The sequence below is a fragment of the Oculina patagonica genome, chromosome 6, assembly GCF_052425735.1.
Source record: "Oculina patagonica isolate OP01 chromosome 6, crgOcupat, whole genome shotgun sequence".
In the NCBI taxonomy this organism is placed as follows: Eukaryota; Metazoa; Cnidaria; class Anthozoa; order Scleractinia; family Oculinidae; genus Oculina; species Oculina patagonica.
The window spans coordinates 36,028,516-36,044,845 of NC_135763.1; the positions used below are offsets into that span (position 1 = coordinate 36,028,516).

Genomic DNA, 16,330 nt, shown 5'->3' on the forward strand with positions numbered 1-16,330 from the left:
ATTTGTAGTTTTGTGCAACATATAATTGGAGGAAAATACGCTGGTTTACCTTCGAACGAACTCCGTACGAAACTACGCATCGACTTACTCGATTTCCACTCTTTTTATGACGTTCGGTGGCTGAAGACAACTCTGCTACCTTGGATGATAACCTTGTAATGTTCTCCATGACATTTTTGCCAAAATTACAATTTTGGAAACACGTTTTTAACCCTTTTTTTCAAGCAAAATAATGTTTCTAAGCTCCGTTTGGGACGCCATCTTGTTTTGCATAAAATCGAGGCCATCTGTGGCTACCAGTTTCCCGGCTGAGATTTGCCCCTGCAAAAATCAATCGGGGCGGCCAATCTCGAGTCCATACATCTGCGGGCGCATTAAGGCTCGATTCATTCCGCATAACAGTACACAGGCATACCAACTCAAAAGACACAGGACGCAAAAACAAAATTAGGCTTGCGCTCTCCTTCGTCGAACGCAATTATGCACGTCTAATTGCCATTGAAGGATGAAAACTCAGGGGTCTTGCAATTCTGGGTTTTAGAATTTTGATGACGTCACGTGAAAACCAAGAATAGCCCGGGCCAAACGAGGATGAGAGTTGATGAGAGTTGACTCTCATGATCTCATGAGAGTTTTCGTCAACTCTAATCGCCTATCATCAACTCGGTACAAACGAGAACGAGAGTCATCCAAATCTTACAACTCTCATCGACTCTCACGAAAAATTTGAGCACGTTCAAAGTCATATAGACTCTTGGTTTTAGGCCATCGTAACTTGATTAAAAATATAATACAAACAGCGGTGATAAACATGATAAAAAATCGCATTTTACTAAACTTGACGTTTCGTATGCTAAGCTACATATATTTTCAAAAGTATGACCGTTAAAACTTTTTGGCAACTATTTATATATTGTAATGAAAGGGGTCTGGAACCAAGACTGAGACGATTGATCTTCAGCAGTAACTTAATAAATGTATACGTAGTGACATTTCAGTTAAAAAAAGCAGCAACCTCTCACTGCCGACATTTGCATTTATGAGGGTTGAAGTTCTTGGATAAATAATGTCTCCTTAATTTTGCAGTGGAGGTCAGTCTTGCCAGATGCAAGGATTTCAAAATGATCCCATTTGATGTTATGGCCTGTGGTTTTAATGTGATCAGCAATAGCTGATGGATGGTCACATTTAGTGAGGGCCTTAAATTGTTCAGTTTTTCTGTCATGAAGTCGTCGTTTTGTTTTTCCTATGTAAACGTCATCACAGTCCCAGCAGCCAGCTTTGTAAATGACCTTACATCGTTGAGAATGGTTGAGGCGGTCTTTGTACGGAAAGAAGGATTTGATGGGGCGTGTGTTCTGAAAAATGATCTTGAGGTTGACGAAAGAGTAGAAGTCGGATACACAGGATTTAAGGCGTTTAGTGATTTGAATGCTCGGAAGTCCTAATTGCTAAGTAGGGTAACAGGAAAAAGAAAACAAGCCAGACACCCCTGTGGCGACAGTTCCTAAAAAAGCTGTCATAATCCTGTTACCCTACTTAGGTCTTTTTGAGCAAAACGGACTTTTACCAGATGTTCTCTCCGAGAGTCGAGAAGATCTGGGTACGAGATTAAAGACTTAGCCGAAACGTCTTACGCACACCCCTACATCTCCTTTCACAGGGGAGGAGTAAACATCCTTCCAGGAACAGCTTTTAAGATGTAATTTTTTTTTTCCAAAATATGCCCGCTCTCTCGTCTAAAAAGCCTTTTGTATCAACAGTGTTATTTCTGGCAAAAAAGAACTTAGTTTGAGAAACTGGTCACGTCTTCATTCAATTCACATGCTTACACTAAAAACACGTATAAATTGCGTTTTATTCTTTGCTGTTTACTGTCTGTCAAGAGACGACGGCAAATTGTCTGAAACCTACATTGTAAAATTCACAGGGTTCGACAGGGCGGTCCCATTTTATTGTATTTAAGGGAAATTAAATTTCGGCGATTCTTTGTCACCAGAAACATTTGCATAAATTATGGCTTTGAACAAACGGGCAAGTCTGGGCATGCCCGATTTCCCGCCAAATTAACAACGAAAATTCACACGCGCTCGCAAATAAATTCCCGGTGGATTTCCGGTGCTTTCTTGAGGTCTTGAACATCTGGAGATCTAGAAACAACATGGGGTATTTTTAAGTTGCTGTGCTTCGAAAGAAGCCCACAATATTTAGAAACATCATCACGAAAGCTTCGAGGGAACTGTTGATTGTTTTTAAAAGAGATTGCCCTTGAGTTGGAGTGCGAAAAGTTGCTGTCTGCATAAAGTCACGATATCTTTAAAATCTTGTCAAAACACTGCTCCATTTGACTTTACGTGAGCGCAGAAAATAAGGCTTTCGTCCCAGACCACGTGCAAAAGTTGTCTCGATAGATATAGCCTTTCTATTGGTTTTCCTTGCGGAGTGTGAACTAACCGCATCGCTGATTGGATCGCTCCAGTCTTCCAACCGGATACAGAAGCGCTGATTTGGCAAGTTTGAGCAGCGCGCGTGGTTCGATCGAAGATGGCTGTCTGTTGAGGTCGTGCTCCAGAGTTTTCGTGTTCCTAAGCCAGGTAGGTCGACTTTGCCTTTGTTGTGAATCATGTGTATTCGTTCTTTGAAGGAATCGAGGTATTCTGCGACATGTTTCGTCGAAATCTCGACAATAATCTATGTTTGCAGCGATGTTGATCGCAAATGTTTTGGGCGATGGAAAATCGAAGCTGAGCTCATTTGATAAATGTCTAATCAATTTCCTTTATCCGTGGTTTAGTTCCATTTTCTTTGTTTAAGGACCCATTATCTCCAATACAAAATACATCTCGGTCATTATTAGATATCTTATATATAATGGGATATAATGTTTTGTCTTGGTGAATAAATTGTTTGGCCTGATTTCAATTCGGAGGTTGGGTAAATTTCAATGTTTACATCGGAAGTTGAGCTTGTTTTTGTGCCAGAAAACGAAACTAGTTTACACGACTTCTCAGTTTTGTTGCTTGCACCTAAATTCTTCCTTAGTTAGAAAAATATTTGGCTACCTGAAAGTTTGAAAGTCGAATTCCATGCATTTGGTTATAAGGGCAGGTCAAATTTTGACAGGAAAAAAATCATTGTATAAAGTTATCGCTTCGATCTCCGAAAATGTATGACACCTGATTTTCGAAAAGGCACTTTCCCATGCACGAAACTTTTATCTTTGGCTATAAATCTCGGCACTGTAATAGAATTAGTTGCTTTCTTGACTGCTGATCACAGTGTGCAAGTATTTATGTAGTAATTTGACCTTTTAATTTTCTTTCTAATTTGCATTCTTGTTGAAACTTTCAAAAACTTTAAAGTCCTGATATTGGTAGATCTGTGAACACAATTCAACCATCCCTAACTCATGACAAACATTTTGATGTAGCACTACGGGAAGAGCAATGTTTGATTGTTTGTCCGGTGCATCCAGACCTCAATGCTGGATAAAAATATTTGGCTGCTTAGGTAGTAGTGAAGGCTAAAAGCCTTAATTTGAAGTGCAACTCCAATATAAAAAATACCATAACTAATAAATCAATCCTGTGTAACTTCTCATTTTTTGTGTTACTGACTGCACTTTTTCTCCTGTATTCTAATGCAGTCTGATACAATGTACATGTATAACTAACCGATAATAAACCCTAATAATTATGTAGTACAGCTGGAGCACTCCTTATGGATACCTGGACCCTTGTTTTGTACAGTTAACTTGAATTGGTTTGAAAGAGACTAGAATTCATATTGATATGCACTCTTCCTTTGTAATAACCTCCATAATAAGGACATTCTTTCCGGCAATGTGACCTCCATATAACAAACATTGAATTTTAAAAACAATTCTTGTGCAATCTGATATCATTTTCAAACCAGAAGTAAACTGGTCCAGTCCGTAACCACCTAAAATAATGGTAGGTTCCTTTTTTTTTTAACACGACTTGTACAAGAGTATCTCACTGTCAGCCAATGTAATAAGATTTGAGCTAATTAAAGTCCACAAATTGCTGAATATTGAAAATTTATAACCTGCACGTGGTCATAATGTTCAAACAACTACTAGAAGAAAATAAGTTCTCTTTTCATGTTTTTAAGGACAATTATTGCAAACATTTTAATTAGTGACTTGTTGTAAATTGTGTGTTCCTTCATTTCAGCTTAAAGATGTCTCAACAGTCTTCTTCGCAGACGTCCAATTGCTCACTTGAGCCAATTTTATCTCAGGAGACTTTTGACCAGGTCTTCTCTAGCGTCCATGGAATTTTCGACAGTCAACAAGACTTTAACAGGTAAAACTGCAGCACACGCTAAATAAGATATTAATATCAAAAATTTGAATGTTTAAAATACGTCAGAGCTTTGTCAAAACAACAAGACCCCATAAAATGGTATGATCTTAAATTGAGTGGAGGGGGGAGGGGTGGGAATGGGAAATATATTTTGCCCAAGTGGACCTTTTGCAGTGATAAACCTGAATGTGAGGTTCAGAATGTGATACCAATGATGTCGGCATTGAAAGAAAAAAAAATATAGAATACTTTATGGAAAGTGCGCCCGTACAGTATTTACACACAAGCTGGTGAAGTATCAGAAAACAAACGAGTGAGCTGTGCGAACGAGTTGAGATTTCTGATACAAACCAACTCGTGCATAAATACTGTACAAAGCACTTTCCATGTGGTATTGGGTTTATTATAATTTTATACGTACTGAGATTGTCATTGAATTCATTGAATGCCCCATTTAATGAACAATTGACCCAAAACTTTAAAGCAATGTATGAAGCTAAATTGGAATTTCCAGAAGGGTGGGCAGGGTTCGCACACGCCTTGAAAGTCCTTGAAAGTCCTTGAATCTCAAAATAAAAATTCAAGGCCTTGAAAGTCCTTGAAATTGGTTTTCGGTCCTTGAAAGTCCTGGATTTTTTATTGAACGTCAAAAGGCAATGAGAAGACCGCAAAAATAAGCGATTTATTTACTTCTTCAGCAAGGACATCAACCGTTGTTTTGGGGTAAATTTCATGAAAAAAAGTCCATGAAATTTCCAAGAAGGGTCCTGGAAAGTCCTTGAAAAGTCCTTGATTTTTTGGCCTGAAAAAGTGTACGAACCCTGGGTGGGGGGGGGGGGGTCATAGAGCAAATCCCTTCCGTGGGGGGGTATGGATATTTTCTGGGACCACACATTGTATATTCTCTCAAACGTTCTTGTGAGACCTTGTGAGAGGTGCTACCCAACACAGGTAATTTACGATGTCAGTGTAACTACTGACAGTATAGGTTTTGTATTTTTTAGGATACAAACTGAGTGTCAGATGGCGCCAACAATTATTCAACTAACTGATGAGAATATACACGGTATGTGTGACGTATATGCAGGGCGTCAAATTGCGCCTAATACAGGCGCCAATGCGACTAAATTTTTCACTTTGGCGACCAAATCCTGAAAGTTGGTCGCCAAATTGGCGACTAGGATCATATAATCGACCTCAAATCGCATCGGATCACTTAATTTATCAAAAACTGCATAACTCGTAAAAAAATCGCACAGGGTGAGCAAAGTACAAAATAACTTCTTGCTTTATCTAAAGATCTTACATTTCAGCTAAATATATTAGTTTTGAAGGTTATTTACCTGTCCAAAACTGTAAGAATACATCTGATATGGTTTGCAATCGAGCGTTGCTATTTTGGGCAGGCAACTTCCTATTACACTTTCAACTTAGCCACACAAAACAGCCACACAATGAATTTGCTTTCTATCTTTGCTCTTTGTATTGTATTGAAGTTTACAAGGAAAAATGGTTCAACTCAAAATGTTTAAATCCATACATGAAGTCAAAAGCATCGGCAAACGACTGTCAAACATTGTGTAGTGCTCGTTGCGTACATGACACGTGCGCCTATTTTGACGCGGTCAGCGGTTTCATCTGGTACTTCATGTAATGTCACCAAAAGTCTTCCTAGTTCTTGTGCACAAAAAGCCATTCAAGATTGAAATAAATGCAAATGTGATGAAAATAATCTATTTTAAAGGGTCTATCTAGTAAAACGACAAAATGAGAAGTGTTTTATTTCTTTTTTAAAAAAATGGCGACCAAATTTTTGGAATTGGCTACCATTTTGGCATACTTAGGAGCCAAGTGGCTACTGGGAAAAAAAGTTAATTTTACGCCCTGATATGTGTGCCTGACCAGTGTCAGTGTCATGATTATGTGAATGAATTTAATCATGAATTCAATCAAAATATTTGTGCTTAAAGGGGCTAGGTCCCAGTATTTTAGGAAATTCTATTTAATGTCATTAATTTAGAGCTCTTAACTTCAAATTGGCAGAGCAAAAACTTGTCTTTTTTTGCCAAAATCACGACCACATTACAAACAAGGATGGTTTTTGAGCATTGTAAATGACACTTTAATACAAATTGAGATAAAAAAGTTGGGCCAACGTTTTTCAAGCTTAGCCAAATGCAATGGGTTTTAATCTAATCAAATTTTGCCCATCCATGCCGCTGTTTGGCCTTTCTGTGTTTCTTTTGAGTTCTTCTACAGTTTTAAGCCGTTATTGTGACATTCAGTTAATTCTATAACCAGTTGGTCAGAAATTGCCTAAAATTGCAGGGAATTAATAAAACAGGATTTTTTAGGCATGAAACAGGGTTCGAAACTTGCGACCTTGTCAATCCAGTAGGCAAGTGCTAACTTAATTTCCATCCCGCGATGAATGGCATCTTTTGGTTGGTACCTAGACCTTGTGTGGTTGTTACACATGTACATCTGTATTATAAATTATATTTATTTACCAGTACATGTGAACTGCATGTGCATGTAGATTAATTCAATCTTGTGTGATTTCAGAAAATGTGGAGATGACCTTGAACTGTGTAGGTGTCATGAGGCCGGAGGTAAAACACTTTCGATGCTTATAATATGTTATTTGAATCGTCTTTATATAGTATCAAGTCAACATTGCCTCTTTTAAGTGGCCAATCAGCTTGCCTGTCTACAGTGCTGCCAATAACAGTCGGTCATCGGACACTGGCCGACCAAAATTTGTTCATGTCTGACAAAATCCCAAGTGTGGTCAGACATGATGTCCGGAAGGTAAATCATTTTACGGTAACAATGAATAAAATTAAACCTTTTGGATTTAGTGATGTCCAACCAAAATTTTGTTTTGTTCGACCATGATGGTGTCTTAGTAGGACATATATGTCCTTTCAAGTGAAAAAAATTATTTGCAGCCCTGTGTCTATAATGTCTAATTTATTTTTTCTCAACAGGTTGAATTTCCCCCATTTATGCCAGACCATAGCTTTAGAATAGATCTCAAGCAAGAACCTACATGTAGTACATCTTTCAAACGAGAACCAGTCGACAATTCGAGATTCATCTCATCTACGATGACCACACCACCCCCTGAACAGCCTATTCCGCAGCCCTTAATAGTGTGTAATACTGATTTCCCCGGCACGTATGGATTTGACTTGGGCTTTGAGGAAGAGAAGGGTCCCGTGACCAAGTCAGTGCATTGGACGTACTCTCCAGCCCTAAAGAAACTGTTTGTTAAAATGCGGTGTATTGTTCCCCTTCGGTTCCGCCTCCAAGGTAAGAAGATCATGATTATATTTTTTATTAAATATTAATTTCTCCTCTTTTGTACAATTCTCATTTCTGTGCCTTGTAAATGACTTCCACGTTTTCTTTGTTGCAGTTTTTCCCCCAGCTCCTGGCTTCTATGTAAGAGTTGTTGTGATTTATAGACAGCCGGACCATTATAGGGAAATTGTTGAACGGTGCCCGAACCACATCACAAAACACAAGGATGGTTAGTTTTCATTTTCTTGAATCTCGACTTACATGTACTTCTTGAGATGCAAAGGGTGTAAAGGAAAACAGAATTCCTAGGGTGCCCTTTGGGCAAGTGTGCAAGCCATTGTGTGCTAGGTAGAAACTAGCCTAGCCTTACTTAATGCCCTTATTTGATGGGAAAAAATAATACATATCGCCCAGCAAGCAGGCCATTGATCAATAAAAATTATATCCCTCTAGCCACTGGCTTTTGGACAATATACACAGTGTATATTTACATTATGCACTTTCTTTGCATGCTGACATAGTATTTCAGCAGTGAAGCAGGTCTCTTAAGCTTATAGAGTCAGTGTGTAATTCTACTGGTCCTCTAGTATAGCAGTTGGTGTTGTGTTTGTGGCTAGGGGAATAATATTGTTCCTGTTAGTTAGTCTATATGTATGTCTTAATACATTATATTGTACATGGAAATCACATCTAGATTTACTGTTGTTTTCAGGCCATCATGCACCAAAACATTTGTTGCGTTGTGAAAATCCCAGAACAGATTATGTCACCTGCCCTGAAACTGGGAGGCATAGTTTAAAAATACCTCTGGAGGCACCTCAGGGTAAGTCTGAATCTCAATCAGCACTTTTTTGTTTGGAAACAAGTTTAATTTTTAGCTTGCCCTACAGACAGTTGTCAAAAGTGTGATTGCCATGGGTAGTTGCACGCTTGTCATAGGTTAGCCCATCCTATGGGATGATCCAGCCCAGGATTGATGATCCAAGATCAGTCAGACTATGGTACATGAATTGAACTGATGAATCCACTCTGGGCAAGGATTCATTGGAGTCTTTGATCATCCCAAATGAATGCACCCTTACTATGCAGACAGCTTGCAATTTCCTGGGCCCTTGTGCAATAGAAAGTTTCTTTCCCAGTTGACAGGTCTGCTTGTGGATGACAAGAAATTTTTTTTCAAGTTCCAAAACAGTGAAAGACAGAAATTCAGAAGCCAATAAGGAATATCCACACAAATACATGTATATAGAACTCCTTAGTAATGTCTGAGCAGTGTAATATTCATATCTCAGTGTAATATCTCACATCTCAGTGGATGTTGGACTCAGCCATTGTTTTATTACTTAATTCTTGTTCATTTGACTTTATATTTTGTAGCTGGCAGTGACTTTGTGACAAACATGTTTCAGTTCATGTGCTTCAGTTCATGCCCTGGGGGTTTGAATAGACGACCTATCCTTGTGGTTTTCACACTGGAGTATAAGTAAGTCTTGGGGTAGAATATGTTATAGCCTTACACTTATAATTATTTTGAACTCTGTAAGTGTACATGTAGGTAATGCATGTAACTCTGCATGTAGGTAATGTATTTTGAATTCCTTGTTTTCCAGCAATATGGTATTGGGAAGGAAAGCGCAAGATATACGCATATGCGCATGCCCTGGGAGAGACAGAGGAATTGAGGAAAATGCCGAAGCAAAACGACAGTCAAACCAGCCAGCAGCAACTGCCGCCAACCCTCAAACTCCAAATGTGACTCCGCCCCCTACCCCTCAGATATCATCAACCCCTCGCACTCCTCCTCCCGAGGAGCCAACAACATCCACTGGTGCAGAAGAAACAAATCATGTTCAAGTACCGAAACTAACAAAAAAGCGATGTAAGTGTGGAGTTCCATGTACATTTCCAAAAGGTAAAGGCTGTAGCTTAAAGCGACCTACTCTCCCTGGATGAGAGGCTACACGTACATGTAGTCCATCACAGGGTACCCCGCAGAATTTTGTCTGGTTGGCCTAGCAGTTTTCTACTGTCTTTAAATACCCCTGCGTGGAGAGAGGCAGTAGTATGCTCAGTGATCTATAATGTTTGTTTACCAATTGTAGGACTTGTTTTGAGCTTTGTGGTATGTTTAGAGAAAAAAACAAAACAGATTGATTGGCAGCAAGGCTGGTACAACGGGAGGAGGGCAAGATTTATTGGCCCATATTTCAACTAGAAGACTAGCTCTGCTAGGTGAAATATGGGCCAATAAATCTTGCCCTCCTGCCGTTGTACCAGCCTTGCAATCAATCTGGTTTTATTAGCACTTAGAGTGACGTCTGGACGTCTGGTACGAGCATTTCTTGACAAGAGATCCGGCAGCAGACTAGCCAAGCAGTTTTTTCCTTCACTGCGTGGTCCCCTGCATCCAAACAGTTTTTGTTTAGAGAGTTTTACCATGTGGCATTTTTGTGTGCAGAAAAATAATTTGAGTTGTGGTATCCTGTCGACCTAGAAACACAAATGTTTGAAACCCAAATTTCCATCTGAAAATACCTTAGTACATCCATGTTAAATTTTGCCCCCAAACTCCCCTAGGGCTAAAAGCATATTCTTAGTGAGTTGATTCTTTTTATCCTATTTCAGGGAGTGTCAGTTTTAATAACCACATTCTGAATTAGCCACTTTCATGCTAACCTTATTCTGTTTAATCTTGTTTGAATCCTCAGCACATTCCATCATGTCATCTGGTTTTGAGGTCAGGTCATTATCAGCTAATCGGATGAAACGAATGAAGACTCATGAAGATGAGGAGATTTTTACAATACAGGTTGGTTATATCTTAGTTAACAATTTTGTGGAAAATATAATTATTCACTTGGTCCTGTTCAGTTTAATGGTTTGAAGTAGACAAGAAGTCGCAGAACTCTGTCTCTTAGGGGTGTTTTTTTTTTCACAATTCTGGAATGAGAATGGCCAGAATGTGAAATGTGCATGTTTTTCTATTCCACATTTCTATTTCGTAATGGACAAAACGCCATTCCTTCCATTCTGCTCCCAGGGGCAGAATTAACAGAATGTTGCGAATGAAAATCAAAGTTGGCTGGTAGAAGGCATAGCCCGTGATTTGACGGGATGTGTCTCCTCTCCTTTGCAAAAAGCACTGCCAGAACATTTGGCAAATCCACAAGACTCCATACTTCTTTTCCTCTTCTTAGAAAAATTGCTGTAACTTGAGTCTGTTTTTCCTTTGTTGCAGGTTAAAGGTCGTGACAAATATGAGATGCTCCTGAAAATTAAAGAGGGTCTGGATATTATGGACATGGTTCCACAAGCACAAATAGATAATTACCGTGCAAGGTGAGTCTCTACATTCAGAACTACTGATGTAACATTAATGCAGAATTTGTGCATCTTTGGCCCTTAAAATACATTTTTGTCAATGCACATACATTACATTTCAGCGAAAAATAATTAAATTGTACCAGAGGTTTTGCAAGATTTCTTCAATACAGCATGATTTGCTAATATGGCCTTTAACGTTTTCATTGAATCCTTGTTTTGAATTCTCTTAGATTGAGCAGTAAAAAGTACTCACCATAAGGCACCTTGTCCCGGAATAAAATCCTTCCCCTGCAAGGGGCAGGGGCGGATACCCCCCAAGCCTCCTGTTGAGGGTCCATAATAGGCTTCGGCAGTCCCCCATCCCGCCACCCTTTTTAGCCCTTATCCCACCCATTTTGATGAGTTTGATCCTACATCCTGCCCTCAATTTAAGAATATCCCACATCCCACCTAGCAAAAAGAACACATCCCAGTCCCGCCAAGACAATTTCATCCTGCCACTAAAATATTGGTATCGGGGATTCCGCCTTGATTTTAAGCCTTATCCTGCATCCTGCCAGACCTATGTTCCTCCTTGGTATCCCCAAACTTACACGACTTGGGACCCTCAGGACCTATAGCAGCAACTTCTAGTGGTATCTCTGTGATCTGAAGCTTCAGAACAAAAACAAAGCAAATTCATGTTTTTCTTATGACATTTTTATGAATTAAACTGTGCCACTGATAAATGATTTATTTTGTTGAAACCAACAGCTGCCCCCCTTGTGGGAGATTGACGAGTTCCAGGTCTTCACAAAGAGAGAATTCTCAGAATGTAAATTCACAAAATTCTGATTCACAAATCTCTACAGATTCTCAGCCAGTAGGTCTTCTTTTGTCTTTTTACTTCCTGGCTATAACTCTAATTCTTTTGTTAAGTGTGTTGGTTGAAATAAGGTACCGTAGTTAAAATTCATGAGGCTTTGTAACTAAATGATTTTATTATTGGTTTACTGGTCCACTGGTATTTTGTATTGTTAATTGGTTAATGTTATTATTGATTGGCTGACTGACAGACAGACAAACAGATGGACAAATGTGCAGGTCTGTCTTACTAACAGTCTGAGTATACCTAGAACAAAGAAAATCCTGCCAAATGTGGTAAAACATTCGTGTACAAACTCTTTGATATACAAGAAATTGGAAGACAATTATTTTGGATTGTGATGATATAGTACAAAATACCAAAGGTGAAAATAGACAACATTATGCAAAAGCTAGTACGCCGTAAAATTCTGGTTATAAGCCCCCCACTTTATAAGCCCACCCCCCGGTTATAGGCCCATCTTTCTGGGAAAAAAATACAATACATCCGATTATAAGCCCCCCGGATATAAGCCCCCCTTTGCCGGATGATAGTACTGAAAAAGGCTAAATGTTGCTTTTTTATGCGTTTTTAACTTAATACCGTATTTTGATCAACACTCCTGTGGCTCTTTTCGAAACGTTTTTTTTCATTCCGCTTTTTAGCCTTCCCAGATTGCATTTCACATAAATTTCACATTTTCCACTAAAAAAGGGGCAGTAGCCCAGAAACGTATATGTTTCCATCGTTTGGGGTTCCTTGGAAACATTATACTACCATCAGGCGCATTTTTCATTTTCATTTTAATTATCGTTTCAATTCTCCCGGAATAGCCCCTCTGTATAAGCCCACCCAAAATCCCTTACGAAGTTGTATAAGCCCACGGCTTATAACCAGAATTCTACGATATGTAGTAATAATTATCAGCCCAAACACCTGAGGCAAGATAGATACCTGAATTCTGAGCACAGTAACTCCAGTCAGTGTCACGCCCAGCTCTTCTCTTGTAGCTTCACTTTCTCATGTCTTGAAATTTATCTGTTATCTGGGGTACATTTCATTGGTTTCTAGTTTGTGCTAAGTTTATTAACAATAAAATCAGCACAAACTAGAAACCAATGAAAATGTACCACATGTACCATTATCACAGTAGTGTGTGACCTTATTGCCTGGATGGAAGTATATCACACTCAGAATTCAGGGTTTAAGTAGTAAATTTATTAATCATCTGTTGTCATAGGATGAACTGGATGGTACTCCACCCATTTCTCAACTTTCGCGCTCAGACTCTGGCTCCTCGTACCAGTCTCCCACGTCCTCCCAGCAGAGTTCTGGAGGAGGGACTGGGATCAATGCTGTCAGATTTACCCTGAGACGAACTGTGTCATTAGACAAGAAGGGTTTCCAGCAATAGCTTGGTCAAAAGGCATCTAGGAGTGATCAAATTAACACGTATGATTGATTGTTGATATTATGGCATAACATAAATGTATTATGTTGCCAAGACAGGCTGAAGGATTTGTAATAGTCGCTGTTCATACATAATTATTATTGCATTGAGCTGCGTTGTTTTTGAGAAATACTTCTTGCAGTATTTTTGTGTACACTACTGTAAGCTTAGTTGGTTCCAGTTTTAATAGACCTTGATAATTATTTCAAGGTGATGTTTCAGAATGAGAGAATTCACATGCAGCTCTTAAAGAGATGTTTATTTTTCAAAGAGCTGAGGAAAGATTAGATTATTGTTATATTCAAGTTTTTGTTATTGAGAAGCAAATGCTTCTTACCAAGAAAATGATCAATAAAACATTTACTTGTCTTGAAAATGACACTGGTTAAATAATTTTTCAGTACGAAAGTGTTTCAATATATATTATCATTACTTCACAAATGTAAATGATTTTTACAAAACCAGTGTGTGATTTTAAGTTTTAAAACCAACTGAGCTCTTTCTCCTTAAAGCTGGTATCGGTTTTCAGCATTTTAAAGCTCTTTTCCTTTGATGGATCAGTACTATAAAACTTTATCAGTCGATGCTACAATAATGATATCAAATAAATGCCCAATGATTGGTAAATACGTTTTGGTAATTTTATTGATGTCACTGGTTACCATAGCAACAGTAATAGCGGTTAAAAACACCCTTAATTTTGGCTTCAAGTGCTTAAAAAAATTAATGTGCTAAAATTTAAGGTGGCTCTGAAACCATTTCGTATTTTTTTTAAACTTTGCAGAAAGTTGTATCTTAACCTGCTGATCAATGTTCAATAATAAAAAATGGGAGTCATCGAGCTCGTTTTTGAGCCAAAATGAAGGATGTTTTTAACAGGTTATACTGTTGCTATGGTAACCAGTGACGTCAATAAAATTACCAAAACGTATTCACCAATCATTGGGCATTTATTTGATACCATTTTTGTAGCAGCAACTGATAAAACATTGTTGTACAGGCCCGTCAAAGTATAAGAGCTGAAAAGTGCTGAAAAGCGATTCCAGCCACCTTAATGGAACAGACTGCATTATCATCCTGTGAGTAAAAAAGCACTCAGGAAAATACATTGCTAAAAACAGCTTATAAATAATTAGAGTACTTTCAAGACAGTAGAGCAAGTAACAGTTTCAAAGTAGTTTACATGTACACTTTACTTCTGCAGTGCAGATAATGTAAGCCAATGTACACATAAGTTCACATGTAGATCAGGTAATGTATCATTTCTGTGGTCTTATTTCTTTTTCTTAACCACTTTGAGGTTTGAGGCATACAACTATTTCAATTAAGGTTGTCGTATGAAGGTGTTATAGGCAAACACGATAAGAACGAAAGATGGAATGGGTAGAATAAAAGAAGCATTGCACATGCTGAACACTGACAAGACTAAGAAGATGAGGAACTAGATTATTTTGTAATGTTTCCATCAGTCAAACTTTAAGCAGAATTTTCCAACACTTCAAAGCCCTGCAAAGGTAAAAAAAAATACAAAACTTGACGGCTAAGCTAGCCTTGTTTATTTCTTTTGCACCAGTGTGCAGAATTTTAGTGAATGCTCACCCCCCCTGACTGTCATCTAGTCATGTTTGGCTCCGACAACCTTTCTTGAAATAGCTGTATCAGAATGTATATATAATTGTATAATACAATGGGTTTGTTAATGTTGTTGTTAACAGTTAACGTTAAGTACAGCGCAAGGTGCTGCTGCCAGTGTAAATGCTAAGATTTCTATATAGGTACTCCACGACAAGAGTTTTCCCCTTAGCCGTGCCTTCAGTGCCTCTGTCCCCCTATCAGATAATTCTCAGTACCCAATAAGACTCTCTTTTTCTAACTTGAAAACTATTAGTAAATATTTTTTTAGGTTTCCTTTAATTTGAAAGTAATTAGGAAAGTGACTCAAAATGTTGTGACATAGCTTCTCCAAATAAGAACTGCTGAAAATATCAAATATGGCCTTTCCTTCAAAAAAAGTTGGACATTGATCCCTTTTGGGGCATTTAGGGTTATCAGGCTAAGGTTTCTGGAAAAAGTTTAAATGCAGTATTGATTGTAATGAGCAAATTTGGGTTTCATTGGTTATAGCCAAAATACTCTGGATAGAGTATTGTAGAGTGAATTATTTTTATCTTGAAGGAAATGCATAATTCTATTTTCACATATATTAATTTTGTGACCCTGCTATTTTTTAAGGCACATTTTGGGATTATGTAGTATGACAAAAAGAACAAAATTTAAATACACGTAAAATAATAAAAAAGAACGATTTTGGAGGGTTGAATTAAAAGAAATCCAACAGTTAAAAGATACATACATAATTGTTATTAATAGTTATTGTTTTCCTTTGCTAAAGCAAGGGGCAAGAATAGATGAACGAGAAGACCAGTACTTTATTTGAAATTGTACTCTGCATGTGTCTCGAAATAAATCTTTTACAAAATGTGGATGTATGGCATGACTTGTCGCTTCTCAATTTATTTTACAAAAACATATTGCCCGGTGACACTTGATAACTCTTTGCCCAAAGGTTCTACAAAAATACCCATTACCCACCCCACGGAAGGTTATTGGAAGTTCTGGGAGAGTGGGCGTGGGGGTGTCTGAAAAGCCAAAAAGGGAAGTATAACTGAAATACGCAAGAGTAAGAGTTAAAATACCATAATATCCTCCTTTGGGTAATGGCCTTTTACTGCGATGCGGCGTGATGGACTACAAAAAATTCCGGTTCATATGAGGCCTGGGCCAATACAACTTTTGTTGTTTTGGGTTTTGGGTGGGCTTATAAATAGAGGGTAATAAAAATGTTTCGAAACGATCCACGGCAGTGTTGATCGAAATACGCTTTAAAGTTAAAAAGTCATAATAAAGCAACATTTAGCCCCGTTCAGTACTGACATCCAGCAGAGATTTTACGGTACTTGCTATTTGGCAAATGTGCAGGGATGCAATAGCCCTCACCGAAGGGAAGATAAAAGAGGCTCCGGTCGCAGGGCCTAGAGGACGGCTGAATTTCAGACTAGGCCTAGGGTGCCATAGCCC

At 38.4% G+C, this 16,330-nt stretch overlaps 2 protein-coding genes across 6 annotated transcripts in view; one reads left to right on the forward strand and one right to left on the reverse strand.

Moving 5' to 3' along the window:
• Window positions 1-16,330, reverse strand: part of LOC144657274 (large ribosomal subunit protein bL9-like) — a 79,310-nt gene that overhangs the window by 47,081 nt on the left and 15,899 nt on the right. The window lies entirely within an intron of this gene.
• On the forward strand, window positions 4,203-15,735 carry LOC144657271 (cellular tumor antigen p53-like). 5 transcript variants are annotated; one of them, XR_013571495.1, is made up of 13 exons: window positions 4,203-4,328; window positions 5,333-5,394; window positions 6,894-6,940; window positions 7,316-7,643; window positions 7,750-7,863; window positions 8,347-8,457; window positions 9,012-9,117; window positions 9,245-9,546; window positions 10,343-10,443; window positions 10,873-10,973; window positions 11,712-11,820; window positions 13,043-14,595; window positions 14,627-15,735. XR_013571495.1 is itself a non-coding variant. In XM_078517588.1 (12 exons), the coding sequence occupies exons 1-12, from the start codon at window positions 4,204-4,206 to the stop codon at window positions 13,214-13,216; spliced, it is 1,680 nt and encodes a 559-aa protein (XP_078373714.1). In that variant the 5' UTR covers window position 4,203; the 3' UTR covers window positions 13,217-15,735. The 5 variants fall into 5 exon arrangements, 4 of the variants coding, with proteins under 4 accessions (XP_078373714.1, XP_078373716.1, XP_078373715.1 ...); XM_078517588.1 differs by having other exon boundaries at window positions 13,043-15,735; XM_078517590.1 differs by having other exon boundaries at window positions 9,245-9,513; window positions 13,043-15,735.

Coding starts and splice junctions, on each gene's coding strand:
- LOC144657271 (XM_078517588.1), top strand. CDS start 4,204: ATGTCTCAACAGTCTTCTTCGCAGACGTCCAATTGCTCACTTGAGCCA. Junction 6,941..7,315: donor TAGGTGTCATGAGGCCGGAG/GTAAAACACTTT, acceptor ATTTTTTCTCAA/CAGGTTGAATTTCCCCCATT. Junction 7,644..7,749: donor CCTTCGGTTCCGCCTCCAAG/GTAAGAAGATCA, acceptor TCTTTGTTGCAG/TTTTTCCCCCAGCTCCTGGC.